The 20,105-nt window shown below is 43.4% G+C and overlaps 1 protein-coding gene across 14 annotated transcripts in view; it reads left to right on the forward strand.

The window, feature by feature from the left end:
• The window catches only part of osbpl8 (oxysterol binding protein-like 8), a 282,603-nt gene extending 263,968 nt beyond the window's left edge, over positions 1-18,635 (forward strand). For 12 of the 14 annotated variants that reach the window (XM_041215495.1, XM_041215497.1, XM_041215499.1 and 9 more), the window contains 4 exons: positions 208-361; positions 7,822-7,927; positions 9,945-10,053; positions 17,226-18,635. In XM_041215495.1, coding sequence (XP_041071429.1) covers positions 208-361; positions 7,822-7,927; positions 9,945-10,053; positions 17,226-17,361 — 505 coding nt within the window. In that variant the 3' untranslated portion in view covers positions 17,362-18,635. Of the gene's footprint in view, positions 1-207; positions 362-7,821; positions 7,928-9,944; positions 10,054-11,717; positions 11,757-17,225 lie in introns of those variants that run through there. The other 2 variants (XM_041215498.1, XM_041215500.1) reach the window with 2 other exon arrangements.
• Positions 18,636-20,105: the final 1,470 nt, after the last annotated feature.

A 20,105-nucleotide genomic window follows, 5' to 3' on the forward strand; every position in this document is an offset into this window, starting at 1 on the left:
CATGTGCCTTGTAGATGGTGGACAGGCTTTGGGGAGTCAGGAGGTGAAGTTACTCAGCGTGGAATTTCCAGCCTCTGACCTGTTCTTGTAGCCAAAGTATTAAATGGCTAGTCCAGTTCATTTCCTGGTCAATGAATTGTATTGTATCCTAAGATCAAAATAATTTTGCCTGATAACTAATTATGTAGTGTATTTTATTGCATGCAGCACCAGACCCTGGGACCCACTGAATGACCTCGTTCAATATGAAAAAGAAGGTGTCATCCAGTCAAAAGTTTGGCACCGAACTCCAATGGTACGTTCTGCCAGTATAATTAGTCTCAGTAACCAAGGGGGAAGGAAAGACAATTACAAGCGTCAGGTAGGTTTTAAGATTGTGTAATGCCAAATTTATTATTATTGGTGCCCATTCATATCTCAAACGCATTTTTTTTCCTCCTCAAACCATTTTTTCTTCCTCTCCCCCATCCAGTTGGCCATCAGTGAAATTCTGTGATGCTGTTAGTTTTTCAGATGAAAACCCCTAGACTTGAAAATTAACAAAATGATTGAGCCTCATTGTTACTTTTAGGAATATATAACTGCTGGAGATTATTTTTCATGCTGTTTTTACTGAATTTGGTCTACCCAGTTATTATTCCTCTTTCATGAAACTACTTTACAAGAACTTTGAAATATTTTTTCTTTCCATCTCAAAGTATGCCATTTAAGCATGGCAATATACTTGTGAATAATTTCGGCCCACCCTCTGTTCTCCCGACTCCCTCTGCCCTCTTCATTTGTTGACCAAAGATGGTGGGTAGCAGCATCATGTCACACTCGGCTGCAAAGCAAACCAGACAGCTGCCCCAAATGTTGCTCTTTTGCAATTACTTTGCTGTCTTTGGGGAAACGTGTCACATCCCGTCAGTGGTTCAACCAATACCAAGAATAGTGACTGTATAGAAATGTGGGTAAGAAGCCAAATGCCTAACTATAAGCGATTTGTTGATATTTTAGAAATATTATGGTCTTTGGTCTTTAATGTTACTGAAACATTCTTTTGTATACCTAATAACTTGTGATTATAATATATTCTGAAATTAGATCATCTTTTCTAAACGTTACTGACTTTCAGTGCTCTTTTTAAATTCTAATGTATTCATGGGATGTGGGCATTACTGGCAGAGCCAGCATTTATTGCCCATCTCTAATTGTCTTGAGAAGGTGGGTATGAGCTACCTTCTTGAACTGCTGCAGCCCATGTGGTGAAGGTGCCCCCACTGTGCTGTTAGGGAGGGAGATCCAGGAATTTGACCCAGTAGAAGGATCAGACATAATACAGTTCCAGTTGGATTTCCAGCATCCGCAGTTTTTTTGTTTTTATAATACAGTTCCAAGTTGGATTAGTGTACGTGATTTGGAGGTGATGGTGTTCCCAAGCACGTGTTCTCTTTATCCTTTATGTCTTTCAAATTATTGACAAGGTGACAGATGTAGCCAATGGAATTGCACTCTGATACAAGTGTTCAGGATCCCATCTAGATTGGGATAGCAGGAAGTAATATTTATCCTGTCTCTAACCGTGTTACTGAAGCAGGGTGTAAGATGTGAATTTTATGGCAGCCTTCCATTTTGTAAGATGATGGTTGTGCCGTGATGGTCAACTGTGTAAAGCATCACGTGGTGTGACTCAGGAGCCGCACTCTTGCATGGCAGTCTCTGCCACATTTACTGCAGAGGAAGACAGTATGCTCCATTTCGCTTCTGCACTGTGTGGGAATGTCAGCGAGCACCTTTTCAATTGAGTTGAAGAACTGTTGGTTTTATCTAGGTAGGCAGTGGCTGACATTGATATAAGGACGGCTTTTCTGCTTTGAATGAGAAAACTTCAAGGATTGCAACCTAATCCTGGTGCACACCAGGGAGTCCACTGTATCAAAGTCAGCGCTGTCGTAGCTGCATGTGTTGAGAATGTTGAGTCATGTCTGGTGATCAGATACAGCTGGTATCAATGCCCTGATCTCCTTTGTCTCCAGGTCACCCTTGTTTGTTCTGAAAGGTGTTAGATGCCCAAAGGTCAGTAGCTGGTAACAGCAAAGCTCAAGTGGTCTCTCTGTTCTTATTTATCCTTCCCAGGCCATGACGTCAGAGGCAGAGGTATCATGTCTCATGGTCCACACTCATTCTTGTGTTGAAATCCCCCAGTAGATAAAGATGTCCTGACTTGGGGATTCTGCTGATAGCAGTGTCAAGCTCCTGATAGAACTGGTCTTCCACCTCTGTAAACAAAAACAGAATTACCTGGAAAAACTCAGCAGGTCTGGCAGCATTGGCGGAGAAGAAAAGAGTTGACGTTTCGAGTCCTCATGACCCTTTGACAGAACTTGAGTTCGGGTCCAAGAAAGAGTTGAAATATAAGCTGGTTTAAGGTGTGTGTGTGGGGGGCGGAGAGATAGAGAGACAGAGAGGTTGGGGGGGGGGGTGTGGTTGTAGGGACAAACAAGCAGTGATAGAAGCAGATCATCAAAAGATGTCAACGACAATAGTACAATAGAACACATAGGTGTTAAAGTTGGTGATATTATCTAAACAAATGTGCTAATTAAGAATGGATGGTAGGGCATTCAAGGTATAGCTCTAGTGGGGTTTTTTTTATATATAATGGAAATAGGTGGGAAAAGGAAAATCTTTATAATTTATTGGAAAAAAAAAGGAAGGGGGAAACAGAAAGGGGGTGGGGATGGGGGAGGGAGCTCACGACCTAAAGTTGTTGAATTCAATATTCAGTCCGGAAGGCTGTAAAGTCCCTAGTCGGAAGATGAGGTGTTGTTCCTCCAGTTTGCGTTGGGCTTCACTGGAACAATGCAGCAAGCCAAGGACAGACATAATGGAGCACACCATTAGAGCATAGATACTCACAAGGTTAACTATCCCTGCTTGAGTTGAGAGGCAGTAGAATCATAGAATCGTTACAGCATGAAAGGCCATTTAGCCCATCCTATCCATGCTGGCTCTTCTAGGGAGCAATTCATGTATTGCCACTCCCTCTGCCCTCTCACCACATCCCTGCACATTCCTCCTTTTCATATATTTAGAAAATGTAGCAAAATTTACAGCACAAAAGGAAGCCATTCTGCTCACCATGTCAGTGCTGGCTGAAAATTTACAGCACAGAAGGAAGCCATTCTGCTCACCATGTCAGTGCTGGCTGAAAATTGAGCAACCCATCCTAATCCCATTTTCCAGCACTTGATCCATAGCCCTAGGGGTTATGGACTTCAGGTGCATATCCAGACACCTTTGAAATGAGTTGAGGGTTTCTGCTTCTACTACCTTTCAGGCAGAGAGTTCGAGACCCCCACTACCCCCAGCTTGCTACTTCCCCCTAGATCTCATGGGCTTTAATTTTTTTAACCAGTCTGCCATCTGGGGCCTTGTCAAAAGCCTTGCTAAAATCCATGTAGACCACATCAAAGGCACTACCCTCATCAATCCTCCTTGTTGCTTCCTCAAAAATTTCAATCAAGTTAGTTAGACACGATCTCCCCTTTTAAAAAAAAATACATGCTTACTGTCCTTGATAGCACTGTGCCTTTCTAAGTGACAGTTTATCCTGTCTCAGAATTGATTCCAACATTAGCAATCCTCCAGCACCTCACCGGTTTCCAATGAGGATTGGAAAATGATAGGTAGAGCATCGCTGTTTCCTCAGCATCTCTGACAGCATCTGTGGAGGGAAAGACAAATAGTTAGCGTTTCGAGTCCGTATGACTCTTCTTCAGAGCTAAAGGGAAGTAGAGATGTGAAATTTATACTGTTTAAAGGGGTGGAGCAGGTGAAGCTGGATAGAAGGCCAGCAATAGGTGGAGGCAAAGGAGAGATTGACAAAGATGTCGTAAACAAAAGATCAAAGGGTTGTTAATAGTGGCGGTACTGGCTGAAGGAGGTGCAGTAAGAGTGGAAAGCAGAATGGACCAGGGTAAGCACTCTGGAAAGTGACAGATGGCCCTGGTGGGGTGGGGGGAGGGGATGGTGGTGGGAAAATAAATCGAAAATAGGCTAAAAGCTCGGGATAAAACAATGAATAAAAATGGAAATAAATTTTAAAAATAACAATAATGAAAATGTGGGGAAAAAAGTAAAAATTGAAAAATAAAAATGAATATAGAAAAAAGCAGATCAGAGGGGCTGGGAATGGAGGAGAGAGCTCATGGTCTGAAGTTGTTGAACTCAATATTCAGTCCAGAAGGCTGTAAAGTGCCTAGTCGGAAGATGAGGTGCTGTTCCACCAGTTTGCGTTGAGCTTCACTGGAACAATGCAGCAAGCCAAGGACAGACATGTGGGCAAGAGAGCAGGGTGGAGTGTTGAAATGGCAAGCGACAGGGAGGTCTGGGTCATGCTTGCGGACAGACCTAAAGTGTTCCACAAAGCGGTCACCCAGTCTGTGTTTGGCCTCTCCAAAGCATTGCGAGCAGCGAATGTGGTAGACCAAATTGAGGGAAGTGCAAGTGAAGGAGCAAAGATGTGTTTGGGCCCTTGGATAGTGAGGTGGGGTGAGGTAAAGGGGCAGGTGTTGCACCTTCTGCGATTACATGGGAAGGTGCTGTGGGAGGGGGTTGATGTGTTGGGGGTGATAGAGGAGTGGACCAGGGTGTCCTGGATGGAATGGTCCCTATGGAATGTCAACTTTGGGATGTGAAGGGAAGATGTGTTTGGTGGTGACATCATGCTGGAGTTGGCGGAAATGGTGGAGGATGATCCTTTGAATGCGGAGGCTGATGGGGTGAAAAGTGAGAACAAGGGGGACCCTATCATGGTAATGGGAGGGAGGAGAAGGCGTGAGGGCAGAGGTGCAGGAGATGGGTCAGACCAAAATTACCACCAACACCACCCCCCATTCTTTTTTATCCCCCTCTCTACCTCATCTGTCCATCTTTAAACCATGTCTCTGTAATAGCTAAGATATCATACTGCCTCATCTCTATCTGTGCCCTCAGCTCATCTGCTTTATTTGCTCTACTCCTCGCATTGAAGTATATACCCTTGAGCACAGCCAAACTCTTTTCTTTATTTTCTAACCTTTGTTTTCTGGCCTTTCTGTCTCATTCACTAACCTTCTGCCTTCAATTTCCCATATTGATGTTGATATTGTCCCATCTGAATTCACCCTCAGGTTCCCGTCCCCCTGCCTAACTAACCAAACTGTCCAATCCCTGCCCAAAAGCACTAGCAAGCCTCACGGCAAAGATACTTTTCCCAGCCCTGTTATGGTGCAAACTGTCCGGCTTGTACAAGTCCCACCTCCCCCAGAACAGGTCCCAATGCTGCAGGAATCTAAAGCCCTCACTCCTGCACCATCTCTCCAGCCACGCATTCATCCGCTCTAACCTGCTATTTTTACCCTCATTAGTACGTGACGCTGGGACTAATCCAGAGATTACTACTTTTGAGGTCCTGCTTGTTAATTTCCTACCCAATTCCCTAAATTCTGACTACAGGGTCACGTCCTTCTTTCTGCCTATGTTGTTGGTACCGATGTGGACCATGAATGCTGGCTGTTCACCCTCCCCCCTCAGGGTGCTTTGCAGCTGCTCAGTGACATCCTTGACCCTGGCACCAGGGAGTCAACACGCCATCATGGATTCACATCTGTGGCTTCAGAAACATCTAACTGTCGAATCATTTCGTGCTGTGTATCAATCAACCTCAAGAACAGACCAAAGGTCATCACTTTGGGCCCTGAAAAACGCCCAATCCACCTCAGATTACCCTGGAATGGCAAGATATCTTAAAAATTTGAGCAACAGGTGAAGCTAGCTATTTCATGTGGCTACTATGCAGTAGGAACAAGTGATATTCGCCACTAACAGGGTGCTGCCACCCAGCCAAAAAGATGTTCTGCCTATCTTACAAATGAGTAATGTGGTAAATGAATTTCAGTGCCAGTGTGATGTTTGGTATGTGGGCCGTACATCCCTAAGACTGGCAGGTCGTATGAAACAGCATGTCCCAGCCTCTGTTCACAATGGGCAAAGTACAGATTATACCTAACCAGCCTGTGATTGCAAAACTCAAAACACAGTGTCCAACATTAGATGTGAACTGTGATTAATCCTCAGTGTGCTAAGAATTACACTGACAACCAATTTAAGATTGTCACTCAGATTCGCAGTGTGGTGCATTTGCAGACAGAAAGAACATGGACACACATGCATCTGTTTCAGCTAAACAAAAATATGTGACAGCCACTTACTGACTCATTCCTCAGGACAGTGCCTTGACCAATTGGTGTCAAGCTGGCTGGCTTAAATTTCAAACAATGCTTGGCAGTTAACTGTCAGTCACCATCACTTGTGCGTTGTCCATGGCAATGCCTCTACCAATCAATCAGTACACTCTTCACATACAGTGTAAATTGTTCTTTTCCCCTTATATGAGTATTCTTGCAAAGTGTCCTGGTGAGTGCAAGATGAAAGGCTCCTTCTTCAGCAATACTCAAGCCCTTTCTTTTCACTTATTTCAAATTTTTTTGCCTGGTGCAATGGATTCAGTCCTCTTGTTGAGCAGAGACTCTAAGCTCCAAGATCACTGAAGCAGATGGGTCAGTCCTTTACCAGTCAGGGCTGCCTGACTTGAAGTGCTTGGTGACTGACCAGTGGAACACGATGGCCGCAGACCAGACTGTAGCACCCATTCACCACAGCATTCGAGTTGGGCTTATCACTCCTGTCCTCTGTGTTGTGTTAACAATCTGCAACAATATTGATGTGTCCTCTCTGGGGCACAAACATCAGGGTCTCCCACTTGAGCTTCCCAGTTGAGTCCAGATGAAGGCAGGACACTACGTTTGGCACCAGCTTGGTTGCAGGAGTTGCTGGAAAAATAACATATTTTGACATCAGGCCACCTTTGGACTCTACTCCAGATTTTTTGTCAGGGTTTACTCCCTTCGCTTTCAACTCTCCCAAGGTATCCACAGGCAGTGGAGCGATTTGTCATAGCTGGGCGCTTGGTTCATCCGTGTTCCTGTATATTGCGCGTCTGGGGGCCAAACCTCCTCAGACTTCCTCGGAAACTTTATCCCGGGGCCACAAGGGACCCAGTTTCCATGAGGAGGCACAGCTGAGGATTTGTCGACGCAGTGGCTGTGTGCTGACAGGGAGAGACTTATAAATTTGGCTGTCTTGTTCATACTGCTGCTAGCCAGCAGTGTAGGCTGCAAATGAGAAACAAACTAGCACACAGAAACAGTCATTGTAGCTCTCTCCACCCACACACTAGGTACATCACATCGACCTATTGGACACACTAAAAGATGAATAAGAATTTAAATTCCCTGCAAAGTTGGGTAAAAATCCTCGAACTCTCTCCCTAACAGCCCTGTGGGTGTACCTACACCACATGGACTGCAGCGGTTCAAGAAGGCAGTTCATCATCACCTTCTCAAGGGCAATTAGGGATGGGCAATAAATGCTGGCCCAGCCAGCGACACTCATCCCATGAAAGAGTAAGAAAAATGCAGCACTGAAAACGAAATTCATCCAAGAGGTGTCTGTCAGCAGGAACCTTCCCTTCTGCTATTTCGTCATTCTTGACAAATGTTAACCATGATGTACTGTTTGATGCACAGCTGTTGGGTTTTACACATCAAATGGCAACAGAGTTTTGCCTCCTGTGTGAGGAAATCACAATCTGTACAAATCTATATTTAATGATTTGACAATCATTGGACCAATTTTTGAGGAAAAATATCTACTTTTTGGCACATTATAAGGAGCTTTTTTATGAAAAGCTGGACATATTTATGATGTTGATTATGTTCTATTTGATTGTTATAGGTTTCTGTGCAAAAACGTACCCGGAGTAAGCACAGTGGGCAGCAGAGTCCTGAAAGTGGCTGCTCCAGTCCAGAACTAGATCAGCAGGATTCATCGGAGAGTGAAAGTGAGTTTGCTCTCTGGCTTTTCTTCCTCCAAACTTCCCTCTCCTTCCCCTCCCTCCCCCTCCAACTTAGGTATTAGACAGAGTTAAGCTCCTTCATTTGTCTTATTTTTAATGATTTTCAGGCTTTCTCTTCAAACCCATACCATGCAACACCACCCATTCAACTGTACAGAAACATAAGCAAGAGTACGCAGTCTGAAAAATCAGGCATAAATCTACGGGCCAATGCATGCACTACCAACATGCTGCTACTTTTTGCTCCTTGGTGTTAAACTTGATGAAGAAGGAGACCAGAAGTCAAATTTTTACTCGGTTTTATATTTATTCACAAAGTGAAGTGATACAAATATATAGTCCCTAACTCTGCTACAACCCAATATCAGGTCAATAAGTATCTCTTTATACTCTTCTGAGTACAATCAAATAAACTAATTAGCTGATGAACCACCCCTTAAAGAGGTCCTGTAACACAGGGGCTCATCGGTGGAGGGAGGGTGAGTGCACAATTAATTATCCAATGAGTCATTCCCCCCCAACACCCATATATATTTATCTTTAATTTACACAATTGACACTCAGCACTCTTAATTGAATGACGAATGGCTAAACATGTCTTTTCTCAAATAAAAACAGAAAATGCTGGAAATACTCAGCAGGTCTGGCAGAATTGACCTGAAACATAACTATTTCTCTCTCCACAATTCCAACCTGAGCTGCTGGGTATTTCCAGTATTTTCTGCAGCTATTTCAGATTTCCAGCATCTGCACAATTTTGCTTTTCCTCAAATTGTTTACCTTTACTATTCCATGCCAAGAATAGCAACCTAATAAGAAATTAAACCACACAATAGTTGTTCTCCTTTTTTCTTTTCTCTTCTCTGGTTGCCTGCTATTTGACATTACACTGGCTTGTCATGCCGGAGCGTGGGTCAGCCTGAGGCAGCAGTGCTCCCCCAGATGACAGATCTGCTCTTTAGAGAAGCACAAAGGCCCAGATTAAGGCTAATGTTAATTTTGATTTTCTTCTGCTCTCCCCACCACGCTGTGCAGAATTCCACCCAGTGGCCTAATCCAGAGTTTTCTATAGCCTTCTGACTGAGGTTTGTCGATTCATGTGACAGCTGCCTCTGCCTTGGACCTGTGATCATCTGACCTTGGACAAATGACCTGTTGCTTGCGTTACTGTGACGCCACCCTAGTGTTTGTTTTTATTTTTCAGAAATTATAATCGCCCTGCAGGTACAATGATAAATCATTAGATTCCCAGTGAGAGAGCTGGAATTTGAATTCCAATCTCAAGACATTTGGATTCACTCATACAAGGGACTTTTCTACTTAAGAGAGGGAAATTACAAACTGATGCCACCTTTAAGCTCTTTAAATTATAAGAAAAGGCATGGTGATGACTAGAAGCAATTAAGCACCTTCTGAGGGAGAGATTGATGAAAAGCCATTTCCTGAAGACTTGTGCTGAGTGGAATATCCAAGTGTTTAGCAACTGACTTCTTTAGTCGCTGCTGACTTTACAATTCCTCCATGACCTCACCCCCTCCCTATCTCTGTAACCTCCTTCAACTCTGCAGCTTTCTGCAAATTATGCGCTTCTCCAATTCTGACCTCTTGTGCCTCCGGTACTTCATTTGCCCTACCTTTGGCCACCCAGCCTTCAGCTGCCTGGGCCCTAAGCTCAGGAATTCCTCCCTAAACCTCTCCACCCTGTACCACCTCCTTTAAAAACTATCGCTTTGGCGAAGCTTTTAGCTAATCCCCTGGAATATTCCTCTTTAATTCGGTGTCAGTTTTTATCTGATTTACCCTCCTGTGAAGCAGCTTGGGATGTTTTACTGCGTTATAGGCACTATGTAAAGGCACGTTGTTGCTAAATTTAAATATGTTTAGTCTTTGCCATGAGAGGCACCATGCAAGATTGAGGCTTTGATTTGTTTTATCCTGCAGCTGCCTCAGTTTCTCTTAGCCATGATGTTTGCTATTATAAAACTCCATACATTTCTTGCAGAACAAAAGGCAACGAAGCACAACACAAGACTGAGGAAGAAAGCAAGTGATCTTAGTGAACTTCTGAGTGCCATAGATTCAATAAAACATGCACAGGAGGAGATCAATAGGTATGAAATGGGTATTAAATTGAAAGAAAACTCTGTGTCATTAGAATGCAGGTTTCCTCCAAAAACAGTTCTTGGTCTCACCAAGACTGTAAGGGTAGATGATTCACTTACAGTTGATTTGGGGGATTCATATTATTAACAATTGAGAGTAAATAGCAAATTTTGAGGTTTTACTACTAATACTGGCAAGTAGAACGGTGACAGCATCTAGTGATGGAAAAAAAAGTGTAGACACTAAAAAATGAGCCCTCTGCTATATTGTTCCAATGTAACAGAATGTCGCCTGCCCTATCTGAAAAAATTGAAATTCAGCTGACGGCAGCATTGTCCAATCAGTGTGATTATATTGATTCACAAAAAATGTCATGTTCTAAGCATGTTGTAATCTGAAAAATAATTTTACGACAGAGTAGCCTCAAAATTTTATTCATCTCCCATGGGATAGTTTATGGCACTGAAAATTATACAGATTTCTTTAATAGGTTCCACATTGTACAACATGCTTCCAAATTTGTAGATGATAACTGATGTTGGGAAATGGTTTCATGGACACAAACAGACTTCCAGGTCCACACCACCAAAGTGCTGGTTCTTTATGCTGGAAAGAGAGCAAAGCTTTCTCACTTCCTTTTTCACTCCACAACACTGGATAGTAATCAGAAGCTGAATGTTTGCTTTCTTCCACCCCAAGCATCAGGCTGCTGGGAATGCTTGGAAATGCAGGTCATCAACAACGAACAAGAACTGCAGACCAGGAACAGATTTAAGGTTTGGGGCAAGAAATATGGGGCAGGGGATGTGAGGAAGAACTTTTTTTATGCAGCAAGTGGTAATGACTTGGAACTCCCTGCTCATAAGGGTGGTGGAAGTGGACATGATCAATGGTTTTAAAAGAAAATTGATGGGCAGTTGAGGGAAATCAATTTGCAGTGCTGTGGGGATGGAATGAGGTACTGGACCTGACTGGATTGCTCCACAGAGAGCTGGCATGAATGTGATGGGCCTCTTTCTGTGCTGTAATAAGTCTGTGACTCTAACTCTTTTACTGCACTTGAGTGTTTTTAATTGATTTCATTTCCTTTCATCTCATGGATGATAATATCAAGAGGACCTCTCATATGTACAGTTGGTAAAATAAGATAGCATTGTGTCATGAACTATAAACCCCCTATTGGCTTTTGCCAGCACAGTTGTTTCACATCAAGCTCATCCCTCAGGTCCATGCCCAAGTTTGGAATTCCACCTCAGATACTGTAAAGTTCTGTGTTATTCCTCTGCATTGACTGAGTTTGAACTGCCCTCAGCTGACCACTGGAGGACAGCAGAGCCCTCCCTGACCCATAGAACCATATCTTTGATAAAAACAAAAAAAACTGCGGTTGCTGGAAATCCAAAACAAAAACAGAATTACCTGGAAAAACTCAGCAGGTCTGGCAGCATCGGCGGAGAAGAAAAGAGCTGACGTTTCGAGTCCTCGAAGGGTCATGAATATCTTTGATAAGGCAATGACAGTGTACAATTGATGGCATCTATCGGGACCCAATGGCAGAGATTGACCCACTTATCTCGCCCTGTTCTGGTCCAAAAAATCAATTTGGGAGCTTTATTTACAATTGACAAATAAAGCAATATTCCTCATGTTCCCTGTTTTGGGCCTATAATAGGTTCTGAAGCTACTGGAATTCCACTTTAATGCTTCCTGCCATCATGTCTGTGTTACACTCCTTAAACTGGTGAGTAATTTGAGGTGAACCTTTAACCTTTTGCTGGGTGGATCCTCCTGGCACATGTAAGCTACCTGGGCCAAAACGTTACTGAGATTTCAGCTAATGTCCAAGACATGAAGTGATATAAGTTAAAAATATGGCAGGGTCATTGTTAGCAAATGAAGCGATGCTTCTAATTTACACCATTTATAAATGACGTCACAAGAAGTACTGAAACTAATTTGCTGTCAGGGCCACAGTCTGTTCTGTTAACTTGAAAAAGATATTAAACAGAATCCAAGTTATAGATTACTGTGCTAATACTGCATGACCAGTTATTTCTAACTTCCCCGTCATAATTTGATTCTCAATCCTTCGTCCTTTCACTGCTTTTGGAATTCGAAGAAAGCTCCCTCTGTCGTCATACCAAGTACAGAGGGAGATAGTTGTGGTTGTTGGAGGTCAGTCATCTCGGCCCCAGGACATCACTGCAGGAGTTCCTCAGGGTAGTGTCCTAGGCCCAACCATCTTCAGCTGCTTCGTCAACGACCTTCCCTGCATCATAAGGTCAGAAGTGGGGATGTTCACTGATGATTGCACAATGTTCAGCACCATTCATGATTCCTCAGATACTGAAGCAGTCAAGTAACATTTGCACCGCACAAGTGCCAGGCAATGAATACAGCAAGAGAGAATCCAGCCATCTCCCCTTGACATTCAATGGTATTACCATCACTGAATCCCCCACTATCAACGTCCTGCGGGTTACCCTTGACCAGAAACTGGACTGGACTAGCCATATAAATACTGGGGCTACAACAGCAGGTCAGAGGCTGGGAATTTGTGGTGAGTAACTCATTTCCCAGCGCCCCAAGTCTGTCTACCATCTACAAGGCACCAATCAGGAGTGTGATGGAATACTCCCCACTTGCCTGGGTGAGTGCAGCTCCAACAACACTCAAAAAGCTCGACACAATTCAGGACAAAGCAGGTCACTTGACTGGCACCCCATCCACCACCTTAAACATTCACTGCCTCCATCACTGGTAGCAGTGTGTACCAGCTACAAGACACACTGCAGCAACTCTCCAAGATGCCCACATCCCATGAACGAATAAAAAGAAATGGAAATGTTTTCTGCATTAATGGTGCTATATACATGCATCTTCCTCTGCCTTCTCCCCATCTCCCTCTTTCTCCTGTCTGCTTTCTCTGGCACCTCCTTCCTATTCCTCTACCCACCTCCCTCTATGGGTAAGTGTCAAATTGTGGGGAGGCAGTGGTGTAATCATTGGACTAGTAATCCAGACACCCAGGGGAATGCTCTGGGGACCCAGGTTCGAAATGCACCATGGCAAACAGGAACTTGAAATCAATAAAAATCTGGAATTAAAAGTCTAATAATCAAAAAGAAACCGTCTGATGCACTAATAGCCTTCAGGGAAGGAAATTTGCTGTCCTTAACCATGTGACCCCAGGTTGACTGAAATGGCCCAGCAAGCTACTCAGTTGTATCAAACCGCTACAAAGTCTATGAGGAATGAAACCGACAGACCACTTGGCGTCGACTTGGGTAATGACAACGGCAAACTCAGCCATGTCAAACTTACAAAGTCCTGCTTACTAACATCTGGGGGCTAGTGTCAAAATTGGGAGAGTTGCCTCATAGACAAGTCAGGCAACAGCCTGACATCTTCATACTCTCTCTTGCTGTATTCATTGCCTGGCACTTGTGCGGTGCAAATGTTACTTGACTGCTTCAGTATCTGAGGAATCATGAATGGTGCTGAACATTGTGAATCATACCTCTCAGATTACGTCCCAGACACTACCATCACCATCCCTTGACATGTCCTGTCCCACCAGACCCAGCAGAGGTGGCTGCACAGGGGTATACAGTCGGAAAGGAGTTGCCCTGGGAGTCCTCAACATCGTCTCCGGACCCCATGAAGTCTCATGGCATCAGGTCAAACGTGGGCAAGGGAACCTCCTGCTGATTACCATGTACTGCCCTCCCTCTGCTGATGAATCAGTGCTCCTCCATGTTGAACACCACTTGCAGATAGCACTGAGGGTGGCAAGGGCGCAGAATGTACTCTGGCTGGTAACTTCAATGTCCATCACCAAGCACCACTATTGACTGAGCTGGCCGAGTCCTAAATGGCATAGCTGCTAGAGTGGGTCTGCGGTAATTGTTGAGGGAACCATCAAGAGGGAAGAAACCTAATTGACCTCACCCTCACCAATCTGCCTGTTGCAAATAAATCAGCCTCTGACAGTGTCAGTACAAGTGGCCACCGCATGGTCATTGTGGAGACGAAGTCCCTTCTTCACATTGAGGATACCCTCCATCATGTGTGGCACTACCACCATGCTAAATGGGATAGATTTCAAACAGATTTAGTAACTCGAGGCTGGGCATCCATGAGGCACTGTGGGCCATCAGCAGCAGCAGAATTGTACTCAACCACAACCTGTAACTTCATGGCCTGGCATATCCCCCACTCTACTATTACCATCAAGCCAGGGGATCAACTCTGGTTCAATGAAGAGTGCCAGGAGCAGCACCAGGCATACTTAAAATTGAGGTGTCAACCTGGTGAAGCTACAACACAGGACTACTTGTGTGCCAAGCAGCAAACGATAGATGGAGCTAAGTGATTCCACAACCAATGGATCAAATCCAAGCTCTGCAGTCCTGACACATCCAGTCATGAACGATATGGACAGTTAAGCAACTCAGTAGCAGAGGAAGCTTGTCAAATATCCCCATCCTCAATGATGGGGGAATCCAGCACATCAGTGCATAGGTTGAGGCTGAAGCATTTGCAACAATCTTCAGCCAGAAGTGCCGAGTGGATGACCCATCTCAGCCTCCTCCGTAGGGTCCCAGCATCTCAGATGCCAGTGTTTAGCCAATTCAATTCATTGCATGTGATATCAAGAAACAGATGGAGGCATGGATAGTGCAAAGGCTATGGGACCTGATGATATTCCAGCATTACTACTGACGACTTGTGCTGTAGAACTTGCTGTGCATCTAGCCAAGCTGTTCCAGTACAGCTACAACACTAGCATCTACCCGGCAATCTGGAAAATTGCCCAGGTATGTCCAATCCACAAAAAGCAGGACAAATGCAACCTGGCCAATTACCACCCCATCAGCCAACTCTCGATCATCAGGTAAAGTAATGGAAGGGGTCACCAACAGTGCTATCAAGCGGCACTTGCTTAGCAATAACCTGCTTATTAACCCTCGGTTTGGGTTCCACCAGGGCCACTCAGCTCCTGACCTCATTACAGCCTTGGTTCAAACATGGACCAAAGAGCTGAACTCCAGAGGTGAGAGTGACTGCCCTTGACATTAAGGCCGCACTTGACCGAGTGTGGCATCAAAGAGCCCTAGCAAAACTGGAGTCAATGGGAATCGGGGGAAAACTCTGGCCGGAGTCATACCTAGCACAAAGGAAGTTGGTTGTGGTTGTTGGAGGTCAGTCATCTCAGCTCCAGGACATCACTGCAGGAGTTCCTCAGGGTAGTGTCCTCGGCCCAACCATCTTCAGCTGCTTCATCAGTGACCTTCCTTCCATCATAAGGTCAGAAGTGGGGATGTTCACTGATGATTGTACAATGTTCAGTATCATTCGCAACTCCTCAGATACTGAAGCAGTCCATGTCCAAATACAGCAAGATCTGAACAATATCCAGACTTGGGCTGACAAGTGCCAAGTAACATTCGCACCACACAAGTGTCAGGCAATGACCATCTCCAACAAGAGAAAATCTAACCATCGCCCCTTTACATTCAATGGCATTACCATCACTGAATCCCCCACATCAACACCCTAAATCAACACCCGTGCCTGGAAGTTTGCTTCCAAGCCACCTGACTTGGAAATTTATCCCATTCCTTCACTGTCACTGGGTCAAAATCCTGGAGCTCCCTCCCTAACAGCACTGTGGGTGTACCTACACCACATGGACTGCAGCAGTTCAAGAAGTCAGCTAATAAGATAAGAGCCCATGGTTTTGGGGGTAATATATTAGCATGGATACAGGATTGGCTAACTAATAGAAGAGAGAGAGTTGGGATAATGGGGGCATTTTCAGGATGGCAACCTGTAACTAGTGGAGTGCCACAGGGATCAGTGCTGGGGCCACAGTTATTTACAATATATATATATTAATGACTTGGATGAGGGAAATTAATGTACTATCGCCAAGTTTGCAGATGATACAAAAATAGATGGGAAGGCAAGTGGTGAGGATAACACAGAGTCTACAGAGGGATATAGACAGGTTAAGTGAGTGGGCAAAAACTTGACAGATGGAATATAATGTGGGAAAATATCAGGTTATGCACTTTGGCAGAAAGAATATAGGAGCTGAATAGTATTTAAATGGAGAAAGACTGCAGAAAGCTGCAGCACAGAGGGATTTGGGGGTCCTCGTGCATGAATCCCAAAAAGCTAGCAAACAAGTTCAGGCAATAGCGAAGGCAAATGGAGTGTTGGCCTTTATTTCAAAGGGAATGAAGTATGAAAATAGGGAAGTCTTGCTAAAACTATATAAGGCACGAGTTAGACCTCACCTAGAATACTGTGAACAGTTTTGGTCCCCTTATCCAAGGAAAGATATACTGGCATTGGAGGCAGTCCAGAGAAATTTCACTAGGTTGATCCCAGGCATGGAGGGATTTCCTTATGAGGTGAGGTTGAGTAGGTTGGGCCTGTACTCATTGGAGTTTAGGAGAATGAGAGGTGATTTTATTGAAATATATAAGATTCTTAGAGACTTATCAGGGTAGATGCTGAGATGTTGTTTCCTCTTGTGGTAGAGTCTAAGACCAGAGGGCATAATCTCAAAGTAAGGGGTCACCCATTTAAGACAGATGAGGAAGAATTTCTTCTCTCAGAGAGTAGTTAATGTGTGGAATTCTTGACCACGGAGAGCTGTAGAGGCTGAAAGACAGATTTTTAACCAGGGAAGCAAAGGTTATGAGGAAAAGGCAGGAAAGTAGAGTTGAAGATTATCAGATCAGCCATGATCTCATTGAATGGCGGTGCAGACTTGATGGGCCGAGTGGCCTACTTCTGCCCCTACATATTATGGTCACCCCCTTCTTAAGGGCAATTAGGGATGGGTAATAAATGCTGGCCTAGATAGCAATGCCCACATCCCATGAACGAATTGAAAAAAAAAAGTCCAGTATTTCCCCAATATCACCACCAACCCAGGTGATAAATGTAACATGTATAAAGTCTAGGACGGTAGAGGTGCAAAGATAGTAACTGTTGGTGTAAAATTTGTTGGGAAATTCATGGTTCAGTGAGACTGTATAGCTATATATCCAAAATTTAAATATAATTTAGCACGTAATATTTAAAATTTACGCTATGCTAGAAATATTCATGAAACACAGTACATATGCATTTGCTGGACTAAAAGGTGCATTCTTTGTTTTAGAAGTTTGACAGCTCTACGGAATCGAACAACAGCAAGCCAGTCTGATGCAAATCACTCCCTTTTGCAGCACAGAGACTATGTGGTTATTCTCTTCCTCATCCTCCTTCAGATTATTATTAACTCCATATTCAATTAACCATGACCAGAACCAAACAAAGCCATATATTGGAGTGAGCAGGATCAGCTTTCTGAAGGATCATTCTTCATCACATGTGGATCTCTGACTATAAGGGTGCCAGACATTATGTGGGACTAAATGTGCTTCTAATTTGATGACAAAGTGCTTTGAAAACTTTTCATTTCATGTATTATATTATGTATATTTAATTATCTTACAATGAAATACAATGCTTTAAAAAAACACTCCATGCTCGCTCATGCTCCATACATAACTGGTTAGGTACAAGGATCAATTTTTACAACTGCTGTAGTTAAGCCAGTTTTAGCAGAAGCCATATACTAAATAATGTGCAAATGTTCGAATACCACTAACAGCAGAAATACAGAAGTGCATTTTCAACAATTTCTGAATGCTGTTTCTAGTATTCCCTGTTAACCAATGCTTCGTTTATGAATGTTACAGTCCCTTAAGAGAGACAAGTAAGTTTAGCGTACATGTTCAGTTTGGATTAAATTACTTTTAGCAGGGTCCAAAGTATATTTGTATTTAAAAGGTCAAAATGTATTCTATAGGGGCAGGATGCTGGAAGAATGTAAAGCAGTGCCTTCTGGATGACTTCACACTGGTATTCAGTATATGCTAATAACAAATATCTTGGGCTGTGCCATAGGGGAAAAAAGCCTTATAACATTCCAAATGTGGAGTTTTGTCTTTAAGTTTATTTTAATGTCTCAAGTTGTCATGACCTAACACTGCCATTAATACCTGTATGGTAGCTTGTAAAGTCAGATTTTATTCTGGTCATTTATAGTAAAATTAATCTAAACATATCTTTAACAAGTTGAGTTTATTTTGCATCAGTTATTCCTGTTATGTGCAATCTGGGGTTGTATGTAACTTTCCTTTTGTCCGTCCCAACCTATTGCATATAACACGATTGCATTGTAATTCTGATTCTGGGTGTACTATACAAAGGTTATTTCTGCAAATCTAGCACATGTTTAAACCAGCGTCTTTCCAAATGTTATTGTTGCATTAACCTATGGTGACTGTTAGAAAAAACTGATTATGCTTATAAGGACCAGTGTTGTATTTTTTTATGTATTAAAAGAAGTTGGACATGTGTGATTGAAGAAAACCATTGGTAGGATCATGTGAATGTTTTATCAATATACCTACGTATTTATTCATAAAACAGCCTTTTGTTAACTAAGATTTATCAAAGTTCTTTGTTTCCATAAATTCTGTTTTTACCAAGGTTCACTAAACCAATAAAATATCTAAACAAATGGACGTAGCAGCACAGTCACTTCCATTGATTCCCCTTATGAAGTTTACTTTTGGTTAAGTATGAGTTGCTAATGTAATAAAGTCACAGTAGAAGAGATGCGTGACTAGTACTTAGGGTCTCACTCCTTTAATAACCATTTGCAAGACAATATTTACAATCACCAATTTAATAAAGATTTATGATCACCATTTTGGCCACCAAATGTATTAGATGATTCTGCAGACACAAAGACCTTGAAATTTGGCATTTTGCCCCAGTCAAATTGAAGTGCTACAGCACTGATCCTGTTTGATGTCATCTTGGAACATAAGGGAAAGGTTTATTATGGCTTGTGGTAGTGGGGGGTGCAGATCCATCTCAGTCTTTTAATATCAAACAAGTAAAGGGAAGAAACGAAAGTATGGGAGAACCAAGTCACAGAATCTTTACAGTGCAGAAGGAGGCCGTTTGGTCCATCGAGTCTGCACTGGCTCTCTGAAAGAGCATTCTACTGAATCCAACTCCCCTGCCTTATCCCCGTAACCTTGCACATTCTTTCTTTTCAGGTAGCAATCCAATTCCTTTTTGAATACCTCGATTGAACCTGCCTCCACCACCCTCTCAGGACATTCGTTCCAGACTCAAACCACCTTTGAGTGAGAGAGTTTTTCTTCACATCACTTAGACTCATAGACATTTACAGCACAGAAGGAGGCCATTCGGCCCATTGTGTCCACGCTGGTCAACAAAGATCTGACTATCGCTAATCCCATTTTTCAGCACTTGGCCCATAGCCCTGAAGGCTATGGCAATGTAAGTGAATATCTAAATACTCCTTAAATGTTACGAGAGTTTCTGACTCAGCCACCCTTTCAGGCAGCGAGTTCCAGACTCCCACCACCCTCTGGGTGAAAAAAATTTCTCTTCAACTCCCCTCTTAGCCTTCTACCTCTTACCTTACATCTATGTCCCCTGGTTATTGACCCCTCTACTAATGGAAAAAGTGCTTTCCTATCCACCCTATCTATGCCCCTCAATCTTACACACCTCTATCAGGTCCCCTCCCGACCTTCGCTGCTCCAAGGAAAACAACTTCAGCCAATCCAATCTTTCCTCATAGCTCAGACCCTCCAGCCCAGACAACATTCTGGTAAATCTCCTCTGCACCCTCTCCAGTGCAATCACATCCTTCCTATAATGTGGTGACCAGAACTGCACACTGTACTCCACTTCTACTCCTTTTGCCCATTATTTTGAATCTGTGCCCACTAGTTCTTGGTGTACTCTTGAGTGGGAACAGTTTCTCACTATTTACCCTGTCCATACCCCTCAGGATTTTGAATCCCTCTATCAAGTCTCCTCTCGGCCTCCTTTTTTAAAGGAAAACAGTCCCAACCTCTCCAATCTATCCTCATAGCTGCAGTTCTTCATCCCAGGAATCGTTCTTATGAATCTCCTCTGTACTCTCTCCATTGCCTTCACATCCTTT

This window comes from Carcharodon carcharias, chromosome 21, assembly GCF_017639515.1.
Source record: "Carcharodon carcharias isolate sCarCar2 chromosome 21, sCarCar2.pri, whole genome shotgun sequence".
Taxonomy (NCBI): domain Eukaryota; kingdom Metazoa; phylum Chordata; class Chondrichthyes; order Lamniformes; family Lamnidae; genus Carcharodon; species Carcharodon carcharias.